A 14,314-nucleotide genomic window follows, 5' to 3' on the forward strand; every position below is an offset into this window, starting at 1 on the left:
AAGAAAGAAAAGATAAACAGAAGTAATGGAAGCCAATGCTGCACAGAGGAGATTGTAATCATTACATTGAAACGATGTTGTAATGCAGATGTTCTCCCATGTAAACTATCACTCAGTTCACAATAAAAACTTTAAAACACAAAACAAAGAAAAATGGTCTTCGAGTAAAATTTCTTAAGTTTTCTATTGGTAATCTTCATCTTCCTGGGGACTTTTCCTTAAAGAGTAATATGTTATTTCTACTAAGCAGGAGTGGTTTGAGACAGCATGTGGTCTTTGAAAATAGAATGTTGATGGAAAGCAGAGAACATCATCTGTCAACATTTTAGAAGATTAAGAATAAGACTCCTGAATGCCACTTATCCTAAAAAGTTATACTACTCCTCTGCTTCTGAGAAAAATGACCCAGATCCTTTAAGTCTTACCTACGAGACTAACGTCATATTAGAAAGTGACTAGTCACAGTCATACCAGTAGACATGAAATCACAAACAGAATGTGTTCATTGCATTTTGTATCTACCAAATTTCTTAAAAAGAACTTTCTAAGGAGTTTTTAGAAAAACTGATGGTCTTGATTATGTTTGTATTGATGTTGTTTATAAAGGTGAATTTCTTATTATTTCTATAAATTAAAGTTAATTAATTTGATGAGTAAAGGGTAGTAGTAAGTGTTTTTGCCATATTCTGTTGACTGTGTGTCAGATAACCTAAATGTTGGGGAGAGTTAAGTATTCACTGATAAGAGCTTCAATGACTTGTATTGTTGGAAAAAACAACCTGCTTGAAATCAGAATAGTTTTTTGATGATCCTAACATCTTATGCCCAGAAATAGATTTTATATTCTCATGAACTACTAGCCATTTGTGATAAAAGACTGAAATTAAGCCTCTTTAACAAGATGTTTTCTTTGTAACTAGTGATAATCAAAATACCACACATGTTGCCAGCAAGTCAGTCCTGACTCATTACAACTTTATAGGACAGAGTACAGCCGTCCCATAGGGTTTCTAAGGCAGACTGCCATCTCTCTCTTATGCTGAGAAATTGCTGGGTTTAAACCACTGACCTTTCAGTTAGCATCAAAGTGTTTAACCACTCTGTCTCCAGGGCTCCTTTTGTTTTTTTTTAATTGTGAAATGAGTTTACATGGCAGAACATTGAATTTGCATTCATCCGATTGTATTTTGTTTCATTGCAGTGATTACAGTCCCCTCCATGCACCATCACTTAACCAGTGTTTCCTTCTATTCCCTCTTTTTTTGTTTTTTTAATGTACACAAAAACACTCAGAAATATATAATCATTTAAACAACCAAAGGTCACATTTTGCAAGCCTGCCTCCTGGCCACCAGCACACAGCCTTTCTCTTTCCATGAGTCTAGAGGCCTCATCTTCTCTGTCTCTCCCTGTCCCCATCTCTGCCTCCATCTCTGGTATCACTGCTTCTCTGGATAGGGTCCCACATTCCGCACATGTTCTTCTCCCTTGTTGATCCTAGGTCCTCTGTTCCTGGAATGTAAGATTAACTACTCCCTCTTATGTTACACATTTTTCACCTTTACAGTTGTGACCATCACAATTAATCATGATAACAATTACTCACTATTGAATCGAAAGAACCCTATTCCCATCTCCTTTCAGCAGACTCCAGGGCTCCTTTTAACTGGTGATACATTCTATAAAAATTTGAAAAATGTTCCAAGAGGGAATGCTGTTTTCATTGCATTAAATCTTTGAAAATCATCGTGTATTTATTCCTTTTCATGTGACGTCAGACAGTGTTTTGTGGCATATGTGTAGCTAAAGTCGAATGCTCTGTAATGCATTGTGTTAAACCTGTTGCGGAACTCCTTTCAGGAGAAGCCATGTAAATGCTTACTATTGTCAGTTCCACTACTGCTTATTTATGGCAGTGTCCTTATTTTCATTTAAAAATCTTCAAAGATGCCTTTTACTATTCTGCCTGAAAATAGAAGTTTGTACAGAATGACAAAATATAAGTTTGTACAGTGCTTCTGGTGTGGCACTATAGGATAAACACTGGACTTTGTCTCACATACTCTAGACATATTAACAGAAATGTCCAGGAGAAGGACATCATGCCTGGCAAAGGGGAGGGTCCGTGAAAAAGAGGAAGATCCCCCCATCCCCAGTGAGATGATCAGGCATAGTGACAGCAGCCGCACCTCCAGTGTAACAACCGTTGTAAGGGTGGTACAGGAGCGGGCGGGGTTTCCTTCTATTGTGCATGTGCTTGTTATGAGTCAGAGCTTCTCTAGGGCCCCTAGCAACAACAACAACAACTACAACAGTGAGCTTTGGTGGCACAGTGGTAAAAGCCCTTGGCTGCTAACTGAAGGTCAGCAGATTGCAGTCAGCAGCTTCAAAAAGAGGTGGTCGTCTCCTTCTGTAAAGATGAGCTCACTGCTGTCAAGTCACTTAGGACTCATAGTGACTCACCCTTATACAGCAGAGGAGAAGTATCCCATAGGATTTCCAAAAGCCCTAGTATGGTACTCTAGGATAAACACTGGACTGCTCCTCACAAGGTTTGGCAGTTGAAATCCACCAGCTGCTCCTGGGAAGCTTACCAGGGTCTGAGTCGGAACCTACTCAGCAGCACTTAACAACAACAGCAGTGAAGTCGCCTGCCTCATTGTTCTCCCAGCTAACAGCTAGTGGCTTCAGACCTCCAGCTTTACAGTTAGCAGTCCAACACTTACTCCGCAGTCATGCGACGGCTGCCCTGTAAAGAGTTCATCCTTGGAAACTCGATGGGAGTTCTGCTCAGTCCTTTACGGTTGCTGTGAGTCAGAGTTCACTTGACAATAGTGGGATAGGGTTGGGTTTGGTTTAGGTGCACGGCTCAGTCATCACCACCACCGGTGTCAGAACAGAACGCTGCCCCCTAGGCTTTTAAATGGCTGGTTTTGGAGGGAACCAGAACACTAGGCCTTTCCTTTAGGTGCCTCTGGGTGAACATGATCCTCAAAAATTTCAGTTAGTATGAGTGGCTCTATGACTCCAACTGTGGCACTGTAGGCTGAGCACTGAACTGCTACCTGAAGGGTTGGTGGTTCAAACCCACCAGCCACCCCTTGGAAGCCCTACACAGAGCCAGTGTGAGTGAGAGCCACCTCCCTGGCACTTAACACCAACAACAGGGGAGTCTTCCATGAATAAGTAACTACCAACATGCATGTACTTGCAGACACTATGAAGAGAGAAAATCTTGAAATTATGTTTATGCTGTAGTGTTAATGAAAAATGCTAAAAAGAAAGGAACTCTAGTATGTTTAATATGCTTTTCCATGTACAAAATGTTGCCATTACTGCAATGCTTTCGGATGAGATGGCAAAAGACTAAAAAATTTGCATTGATTTCCTTTCCCCCTAGGAAGGTTGTTGCACTCCGTTGCTGACGTTGTGTAGAGCAAACGGGTAGCTGACAAGGCTGGGAGGGAGGGCTCACCTTCATCCATCCCTTCTGGCTCTTGCTCAGTCATGGTCCTCGTGTCCCAGAAAAGAAAGGGCACCTTTTTCTATTTATCACAAAAGTTCCATATGGGTGAATGGCATTTTGACTCATGAAGACCCAAGGCACACACAGGAGAACTAATGTCTGCCTGGTCATGTGCCCTCCCCTTGATAGGCCGAAGGCCCAACTTGACTGTTGTGTGCCACAGGATTTTGTGTTAGCCTGTTGTCAGAAACCAATGACCAGGGCTTCTTCCTAGTTTGTGTTTGTGTAAGTGCTTCGCTGGAGCCTGGTCAAACCATAGCAAGATGCAGGCTGACAGGCAGATAGTCACCGCACATGTGGTGCCTGGGCTGGGAATTGAGCCTGGGCCTCCCACCTGGAAGGTGGGACTGTTACCACTAAGCCTCCAATGTCACCTTGCTAAGGACTCAACATGTGTGTCACATGGATATGTGTGTGTGTGTGTGTGTGTAGCAGGTTGTGCAGCAGTAAGCAGCTTTTACTTTTTACTTCAGACACTTTTTATATCATGTGTGTGCTTTTTGAAGAAGCAAATATTATGTTTGTCATTTAAAAGAGAGTATAAAATGAAATGAACTGAAATATAGTGATGCTGGAGACAAGACATATATAAACAGATGACGTATCAGACATATTGTAAAAAGAATCTTTCTTTGGCAGTGAAACTTGATTTTCCTCCAGTGAAATCTGAGAAAAATCAGTAAATCAGTACAGTAATATATATGTACTGTTAATATCTTAAATTAAAATAACAGCTTCTTCCCCAGAGTTTTTCTTAAGTGACAGGGTTTCTCAAGGAAGTGAAGAAAGGAGAAGAAAAAAAAAGGATTCTAAGTGGGAAGGTTCCTTGAGGCAAACCAAATACCTGTCACTTGAACAAGTTAACAGGATCAATTAAGGAGGTGAAAGTGGGTATTGTGGACCAGAGAGCAGAACTCTCACATCTCGGGAAGATCACTCCCTAGGTTTTAAAAGTCTGAAAATGACACTGATTGGAGTGGCAAGTTTGTATAGATTTCCAGGTGGAAACCAACTGGATGTTGAATTCATTTGACTTTCCATTCATGCCGTAGGTGATGGTGGCTGAAGCCCTGAACATTTCCAGAGAAACCTACTTGGCCATTCTCATGGATCGCTCCTGCAATGGCCCCGTTCTGGTGGGCAGTCCCCAAGGGGGTGTTGACATCGAAGAGGTGGCCGCTTCTTCTCCAGAACTCATTTTCAAGGTATGTTTAAATGATGACCTGCCCTGTGTTAACTGGTTGTTAGTGTAGAAGCTGTTAAATATTTAATATGCAGTCTGAGACTGGCATCAGTAAATCTGTTTCTGGGATTTAATATAGGACACTGTTGAGGCTTTTCCCATACTAGCTGTACAATTGAAGGGTGGGTGGTGTTACTATAGGCTGTCTAGTGGATTTTGACTCTAGTGACCCTATAAAACAGAACAGAAATGTAGCATAGGATTTCCTAGGCTGGAGTCTTTTTTTGCTGTTGTTTTCCCTTCTAGATGATGTTTATCATGTTGCTACTGAGAATATGAGTAGGCTTTGAAAAGTACATGGTACAGTGGAATGGAAAGATCATGGACTTTCTCCTTGAACTTTTGCAGCCCTCTCATACTAACATAGACACCAATCCAGCAGTTTCATGTGTACCGTGTAATGGCATTGACTCATTTTTTGAGGTGTGCAACTGTAGTCACCCACTTTGTCAGAATTGTTCCTTCCCACATGCTGACAACTCCCTGCCCTCTAAGGTTCCTAGCTTATTTTGTAAGTTTGTAGTGTCAATTTGATCCCATATAGTTCTTGAAAGTATTTTATTCTTTTGTTTGCTGTAAGTTGGAACCAACTCGATGGCACTTCACAACAGCAAGGGTTTTTAAAAAGCAGACTACTCAGACAGATCTTTTTTTTTTCCTAGTTAAGCTAAAAATTTTTTTGGTGTTACAATAACTTCTTGGGGCATATTTTTGACTTAAGGTTTAAAGATTTTCTCTGGGTAAAAAAATATATAGGGTATAATCTTTTGGAATCAGATTGCCAAGTCTGTTTTTCTTCTGCAAGGTCACTTGTGGGTTCAAACTGCTGACCTTCTAGTTATTAGCACAATGCTTTAACCATTGTGCCACCAGGGATCTCCTGAAGGTTGGGGAGAACCAAGGTTTTCACTGTGTAAGGCTTTTGGGTTTTTTCCCCTTCATTTTTCCCTCCCTTCCTCTTTCCTCCTTCCTACCTCTTGCTTCCTTGTTCCTTTCTGTTTGACTTGCTCTAAGAATTAAGCAGTGGGAGATAACCCTGATATTTCCATTTTTCCTTGGTTTACTCTGTCCCAGTGATAGCACACAAATCCGTATATTCTCTCCTGGGAGACTCGTGAACCAGAGAATGAATGGGTGTCTCTCAGTGTTAATGACGTGACATTGAGTAGATTCCAACTCATGTCGACCCTTAACCTTGCAGAGTATGGCGGCTCCATGGGCTTTTCAAGGCTGTGACCTTAAGAAGTAGATCACAGGGCCTCTTTTATAAGGTACCTGTGGGGGGGTTGAGTCTTGGTTTGATGCTGTGGGCTAATGTGCTGGACTGCCAAGTCAGTTTGAACCACAAATTCAGTGGTTCAAGCCCACCTGCCTCTCCTCAGAAACCTTATACAGGATCGCTGTGGGTCGGATTCGACTTGACGGCACTCGACAACAATAACACTGGTGAATTAAAAGTGCCATCCTTTGGGTTGGTAGTCAAGTGCGTCAGTGTTGTCACCAACCAGGGACTCCTAGTGATGTAAAATAGGATCTTCTAATGTCGAGATTCGATCAATTTGTTGTAGGTGTTGAAATCTTACTCCTTTCATTGATGTTAAGATTAATGAATAACAAAGGGATCTGAGTTCAATCCTGACTCTTCTTTTAAAAAAAACACTTTTTATTATGATTGGTTGAAGAGCAGATCTTGTTTCCATTCAGCGTATTTTGTTTCGTGTCATTGATTGTAATCCTCCCATGAATGCCATAATGTCTCTCATCGTCATTTTAATCAAAGTAAAATGGAAATGAAGGGAATCTTCACCTTGTAGAATTGTGAGGATTAAATGAAATGATGTATCGAAAGTGTTTCTTAATCTACCTCAGGATATTCTGTAAGAAGAACACTCCGGTTCTTAGCACTATAATTCTAGGTTTTAATTGTGGGTTCTTAGCGTTTGATTGCTTGTTTAAATAAAGAAACAAAAACATACAAAATTGTAGCAGAAATATTGCTTCTAGAATGAATTGTTTGGGTTTCTTTCTCCGTCAGAAAGAGGAAATATATTCACTAATTTTACTTATTTAATTTAGCTACCTGAGTAGTTAAACTAAGACTTCACATGTTCCTTTATCCCTCATACCTGGTCATTTTCAAAATCAACACCATTTAAAACAAATGATTCCACTTGTTAGAAGAAGTCATAAAGTAATATATATGGTAGGAAGATTCATTTCTGGACAATGGGATCTGAGTTCAATCCTAACTAGGTAACAAGATTCCTTTGTTTTAAAACTCTTTATTGTGATTGGTATTGCGAAATTACCTTTTGGGGAGAACGGCACTTTGTAGAGCTAAGTTATTATTAATAATTATCATCATTAATAAGGCTATGTAAATCATAAGGTAATATTTAACCTCTGTAAGGCAGGCTCTAAGTTAACAGCGATATTAGACAGGCAAACCTTATGTTGGAAGTCTTCCAAAAGATGTCATAAAAATTAACTGACTAAATATTCGTCAAAGCCATCTGTATAGTAATTAAAAGTGGAAACTGGCATCGGATTGTCTTGTCAGCATGCCACCCCAAAGAATTATATAATTTTGGGAAGGGCTGTTTCATCGTTGGTCTGCTAATTAAAACACACCCTATAGGCAGCTGCGGTAGCCCTGCTCAGAGATCCCTGGAAAGGTGCCATGCTTTAATTACTCATTTGCAAATATATACTAAGTACTTTTGTCTTGAGGTTGTAAATCTTCTCACTTGACTATCCTAATTCCATTTATTTGATTCATTTTAACTAGGAGAAAATTGACATTTTTGAAGGGATAACGGAGAGCCAAGCTCAGCGGATGGCAGAAAATCTAGGCTTCCTGGGGCCTTTGAAAAATCAGGTACATGAGTGACTGGAAGACAGTGTGTCTAACTGGTTTCAAAAATCGTTGGAAACTCACTGATTTGCTTCTTGTTTTTGTGATTACCACAAATCAGAATTGTTTACTGTTTTAAAATTTTCCCTTCAGTTGTTTATGATGAAGAAAAATATTTCCTTGGTGTTTGAGGGTGTGTACTCATCAGTCCAAAGAGGCATAGTATCATGTGTGTGTACATTTCAGGTGCATGTATGCACATGTGTGTGGGTACATACTCTGTTATGCTGTGTTTCAGTCCTGCTAGTACTGCTCCCAGCACATCTGCGATTTCATCAGTCTGAACGTCAGTTTCCTCATCTGTACAATGGGGATGATGACAAGCCCGAGCTGAGAGGTTTATTGGAGGACTGATGGTGAGAGTTTGTGAAAGTGCTTGACATAATACTCAATAGCACTTAGTTGTTACCAGTAGTGTGCAGGACTTAACTGTGATGTGGTGCTGTTAGAGAGGCACTAGACTGCAAGGTCAGTTGTCCAAACTCACCCGCTGCTCCTCCGAAACCCTATACAGGGGTGCTATGATTTATCACCAACTCGACTGCACTTAACAACATTGGGCAATTGAGATGAATATTAATGGCAAAAATGTAATAAGTCACTGAAAGACCTTAAAATTATGCCAATTTAGAATTGATACTCTTTGTCTTCAGAGACAGAAAAATTGTTCTCTAAGTTCAGGAAGAGAGTTTGTTTGGAACATCAGCAATTTGCATTGCCTGAGGCCTGTCAATGGAGGCTGATTGTATCTCAGAGTTAAATCAGAAGCTGCTCTGAAGGATTGTTTTACTCCTCCAAGATTCAGGGGTTCACCACCCTCAAGTCAACTCTGACTCATAGGGACCCTATATGGGGTTTCTGAGACTAGAATCTTTACGGGAGAAGACAGCCTCTTCTTTATCCCAGGGAATGGTTGGGAGGTTGAACCATTGACCTTGAAGTTAACAGCCCAGTGCATAAACCACAGTGCCACCAAGGCCTCCTATGGTTCAGACAAGCCACCTTAATCCTCATAGAACTTGTGTGTGTGTGTGAGTGTGTGAGTGTTTGAGTGTTTGTGTGTGTGAGTGTGTGTGTGAGTGCGTGTGTGAGTGTGTGTGTGTGTGTGTGAGTGTATGAATGTGTGTGAGTGTGTGTGTATGAGTGTATGAGTGTGTGTGTGAGTGTGTGTGTTGTTGGCCTGGGGATCCATGATTCTTACACAGAGTGCCATTGAATTTGGTTGGCAGTGCTTTCCCTTAGACAGCCGAAGACGTAAGGTAATAGAAGGAGTCAGGACGATTTGGGACAGTGGGGACAGAAATGGCAGGATTCAGTGCATAATTGTACTGTTGTGTTGTTGTTGTTCAGTGCTTTCAAGTCAGTTCGGACTCATAGTAACCCTGTGTAGTTTTTTTCAAAGAGCGACTGGTGGGTTTGAACCCCTAACCTTTCAGTTAGCACCCCAGTGCTTATCCTACAACAGTACATCAGAACCGTTGTTTGTACCGTTGAGTTGGTTCAGACTTACAGGAACTCTGTATAAGGTTTCCAAGGAGCGGCTGGTGGGTTTGAACTGCTGACTGTGGTTCACAGTCTAGTGCTTTTCCTTCAGTGCCACACCGGAAATCATAAACCGTAATTAGAGCAACTAATTTTTATTTGTAAGATTGGTGAAAAGATAAAGTTTTGTTTAAAAAAATAAAAATAAACAACTTACTGGAAGATTCCTGTAGCACTTGGCTCCACCTCCGAGTGCGAGGCTGCTGATGGCAGCAGTCATTGTCTTGACATTTCCTAAGAGGCTTCCTGAGCCGCTCTCCCACACCATCGTTGTGTTCCAGGTACACTTCTCTACAGCAGGTTCCAGAAGGTGCTTGATAATAACCCTCTGTCTCCTCCAGATGACTTTACACATCTGGACCTCTCATAGTTGTAGTTAGTTACCTTTGCTCGATACCAGTCTGCACCACAGTAGGGATTCTGCCCATTTTGCTCACTGTTCTCTTGCCAGCAGCAAGCAGAAAACCGCTTGACATGCATACTGGTGCTCAAGAAACACTTGCCATACAAATGCGTAAGGGAAACGGCACATCTAAGACGCCAGCTTTAAAGAGATTTCTCAGGTGTGGCGGAAGAATAAGTCAGAAGTGGGCCCCCAATCAGTAGATCACACAGTGCTTGAATGCTCAGGAAGTCCACCTGGCTGAGAGTTCTTGAGAAGGTAATAATAGCATTATGTACATTATAGGACACACACCCCTCAATAATATGAGAAATATTAAGTTATTTATAGCTCTTAAACGACTTAGCCATGTTTTGCCAGTGTCTGAAACGCTCGGGCTTTCAATGAGTTATCTACAGAAGGAAGATGAGCATGCATGTAGTCGGGGTCATTAAGTGGTTATAGTCTCATTATGTTTTTAACTTAGTTTATCAGTGGAAGTCAAATTATATTAAAAGGAAAGCTATTTTCAAATTCAGTTTTTTCTCTTTTAAGTACCGTTCTGTGAGAGCTTTTAAATCTCTATTCACTCAGCAAACCCTCACAGGGTACCTGGGACTCTGCTGGTGGCTTTGTGCCGTGGAGTTGGTTCCAACTTGTAGTGACCCTGTATAGGGTTCCTGAGACTGTAAATCTTAGTAGAAGCAGAAAGCCCCATCATTTTCCTGAGGAGCAGTTGGTAGATTTGAACAGCTGACTTTGCAGTTAGCGGCCCAGCTCACAATCCACGATGCTGTCAGAGTTCCTGTTGTTAAATGCTGTCCATTTGGTTCCAACTCATAGCCACCGTGCAGCAGGTTTCCAAGGAACAGCCAATAAGTTTGAGTCGCCAACCTTGTGGTTCAAACCGACCTTATAGTCTCGTGCTTATCCCATAGCACCACACCCAGACTCCTACCAGAGCTCCTAGGCCCTGGGAAAACAAGGACATTGAAAAATGGGACTCATAGACCCTGTTGGCACTGCTTACCAAAATAGCGAACCGACGAGGAGGAGCTAAAGAGGTACTGTGACTGAGAGTGTCTGTGATTACAGTCGTCGACACTCTGGATTTTCGTCACCTTGTGATACCTGAGTGCATTTGTGCAGTACGCTATGTGGTGCTACGGCTCAGGGAATGATTTGGGTTCAGTTGTAGATTTGGGAATCTTCTTTATGAAGGTTCCTCAAACCACGAGGATGGATGGAATGTTCCAGAGAACCAGTGTAAGTAAGGATGCAGGTGCACACGGACAGAAAACTTATTTAAATGAACATCAGTGGCTGATTGTTTGAGAAAGAAATAGTATCTTTGAAGCCCATTAGATTCAATGTGACTTTGAAAGACATTTAATTTTTATCTCGGATGTGGTTTAGGCATTTGGAGGCACCTCACTCATGGATAAACAATACAGAGACATGATTACTTGTAAAAGTATAAATATATTTGCTGTGACTCATGCTTGTTGATTGTAAAATATGATTAATAGTAGACTTACAGTAAGTGTCATGTTGTATAACCCCTACCGAGCATGCTTTGCTGGCTAAAATCCATATCAGAAAGAACATATTGAAAAAAAGTAAAAGCCACAGGAGCACTTAACATGACTGACATTTCATAGGTTTCTCAAGTGTGTCTTCAGTAACATTTCTGCTATTAATTTTTGAAAACATAGCTTCCACAAGTTATTAACGTGTACCTCTAAAATTTATGTTGATAAAAATCTGAGGGGTGCAGTTAGTGCAAAACCACTAAAAACTTTGAGAGCAATTGTACCTCGAGTTAGCTTGAGAACAATGTGTATAGAGTGATAATATTATTTTCTAATAAGCATTAAAAGTACTTAAGTTTTAAAAAATCTGTTGAAACAATCTTGAAGGTACTTGTAAATTTTCAGGATCTCATATATGTAACTTTGGGTTTTGATATTGGGTTTTAGTCCTTTTAAGTTTTTAAAATAAAAAATAAACACCTTCCAAGTTGTTAACGCAAGGAAAGAAGACAAACTTGATATAAAGCGGATTTACCTACCGGTGTGGCGCTGTGGGATAATGCAGTGGATCACAAGGTCAGTGTGAAACTCAGGCTTAGTAGTAGTTCAAAGTCACCATCTGCTCCTTGGAAACCACTCAACAGCACTTCACAGCAACAACAGCTAATTTACTAAGTTTGTAGCTCTAGTAAAGTAACTGACCGCAAAGTAACCAATGGAATGTTTTCTTTGACATGTGTTTTATTTATATTTTAATTTGTTATAATGTGAACGCATGTAAAAGGCAGGGGAATCAACCAGGACTTGGTCCCACCATTCCCACCATTCCCTATTACGCATCTGATCAGACTGATGTCTTTTGCCGGCCTAGCCCTTATGGCCATTTAATGTATTGTTGTTGTTGTTTTTGTTAAATGCTGTCAGTTCTGACTCACAGCGACACTGTATAGGGTTTCCAAAGAGCAGTTGGTGAGTTTCAACCACCGACCTTCTGTTTCAAACTGCCCTTACCGTTCCCGGTGCATTCTGCCTCAGCACCACACATGTCCTATCCACGGGCCAGACTAGTTCTCCTTTGTAGGTTTATTTATTTAATCATTTTTCTCTTGACTTGGGCTCCCAGAAGCTGACTTTATAAAAAACCAAAGCTGTTGTTGTTGAAAACATATACAGCAGAACAAAGAGCACCTCAGTAGCTTGTGCACAAGTCACTGCCACTGATGACATGCATCAGGTCCTACAGCCATTCTCACCCCCTTTCCAAGTCGCTCCTCCCTGGGGAACACAAACTCACTAACTCTGTTACTGATTTAATCCCGTGTGTTGGTGGTAATGATGGTGGCAGTAAGTGTCCTGGAGTAGGTTTGAACTCACAGTGACTCTGTATAGGGTTTCTGAGGCTTTCAATCTTTTGTGGAAGCAGACAGCTCCATTGTTCTCCTGAGGAGCTGCTGGTGGGCTCGAACCACCAACCTTGTGGTTTCCAGTCCAGTGCTTATCCTATGGAACCTCCAAGCTCCCTTGATCCCATATGGATTGTTCTTAAAAGGGCAAAGTGCTCTAGAAAACATTATTTATTTATTTTAAACTGCTGTTAAATTATTCAGGTTTTTTTTTTTTTTTTTTAAATGTTTTGTTGTAAATTATAGTTTACATGTGAGAACATTAGTTTTACATTCATCCTATCATATATCGTTTCATTGCTATGGTTACAATCCCCTCCATGCATCATCAACCAACCAAAGGGTATACCCTGTAAGCCTGCCCTCCCACCCCCTTGGTCCTCAGCACACATCCCCTCTCCCTCTCTGGGTCTAGATTCCTCAGCTGCTCCATCTCTCCACATCATCGTCTCTGACTCCATCTCAGGCATCACTGCTTCTCTGGGTAGGGTCCTGCTCTCCTCTCTCCTCCCTTCATGTTCCCAGGGACCTCCGCTCCTAGATTGCAAAGTTAATCACTCCCCTCCTTGCTACAAAACGTCCGCCTTTACATTTCCAACCCTCACAATCAGTCCTGATAACAATTATTCACTATTGTATCACAAGAGACCTATCCCCATCTCCTTTCATCAGCCCTGCCCAGGCAGCTTAGATACTACTCAGTGGAGAGTCTACCTGCCTTTATAGCCTCTGTATCTAGGCTCCCTCTTGAAAGCTTGTAAGCCAGTAAATTCTTCAGTTTTAAGAAGGTCTTGGAGAATTTTGGTGTAAGGTTTAAAGATTTCAAGGCTGTAGTTTCAGGGGTCCACATAGCCTCCATGGATCCAGAAAATCTAGATTCAATGAGAATTTGAATTTGTGCTCTGCATTTTCCCACTTTTGATCGGGATTCTTCTATGGAATCTCTGATCACACAATAGTAGTAGTAACTAGGCATTCAGTCTTTCTGTTCTCAGGTAAAGGAAGCAATTGGTCATTAAGACAATTAGCTACACATTCCAGATCCTCCTATTCCTGACTCTCCGTTTTCTTCTGTTGTTCCAGGTGAATAGAGACCAGTTGCTATGTTGGATGTCCATCTGCAAGCTCTAAAGGCAGGCAGTGGAACAGAGGCCCTGAACAAATTCTTGGGCCAGTTAGCTGGGATGCCCCATGAAACCATGACCCTCAAGCAAGAAACCAAATTCCATGAGGCATTTGGTTTTTTGGAAGTGTTTGCCAATTCAACTTTTCACAGATGTATAATGTACTGACGTCAATTACATTCATTGACTGTACATTGTGACCCTCACCATAAACTCCTTTTTAGATATTATGGCATAGCTTTTTCTTGGAAGATCTTATAATGTGGATCTAATCATATTCCTGCCCGCTTCAAAAAAATGTTTGTAACTTACCTTTGCACAATAAAAATTATAGTAGTGAACACCCTGAAATGCCGTTAATGTATAACTACAGAGGCATTAACATGTAGAAAACTCAGACTTTGTTTTAAACAAATTGATAGTCTTATACAGTTTTAAAGTGTCTGGCATAAGATGCTATGTACATACTAGAATTAAAGGAGTGTGGTGGCTCTGTAGGATAATTACTGGATTATGAACCACAAGGCCTACAGTTCGAGCCCACCAGCTGTACCTCAGAAGAAAGATGATTTTTGTAGATACCACGTAAGTGCAGTGGAAGCCACCGTGAGTTGTGAGACAGGGTTGTTGTTGTTGTTGTTGTTAGGT

The 14,314-nt window shown here is 41.0% G+C and overlaps 1 protein-coding gene across 1 annotated transcript in view; it reads left to right on the forward strand.

Annotated features, from left to right (window-relative positions):
* The window catches only part of SUCLG2 (succinate-CoA ligase, GDP-forming, beta subunit), a 296,247-nt gene that overhangs the window by 110,378 nt on the left and 171,555 nt on the right, over nt 1-14,314 (forward strand). The window contains exons 4-5 of the mRNA XM_006865639.1: nt 4,579-4,731; nt 7,558-7,647. Of these exons, the coding sequence (XP_006865701.1) occupies nt 4,579-4,731; nt 7,558-7,647 (243 nt within the window). The remainder of the gene's footprint in view (nt 1-4,578; nt 4,732-7,557; nt 7,648-14,314) is intronic.

This window comes from Chrysochloris asiatica, unplaced genomic scaffold (genome assembly GCF_000296735.1).
Source record: "Chrysochloris asiatica unplaced genomic scaffold, ChrAsi1.0 scaffold00080, whole genome shotgun sequence".
Taxonomy (NCBI): Eukaryota; Metazoa; Chordata; class Mammalia; order Afrosoricida; family Chrysochloridae; genus Chrysochloris; species Chrysochloris asiatica.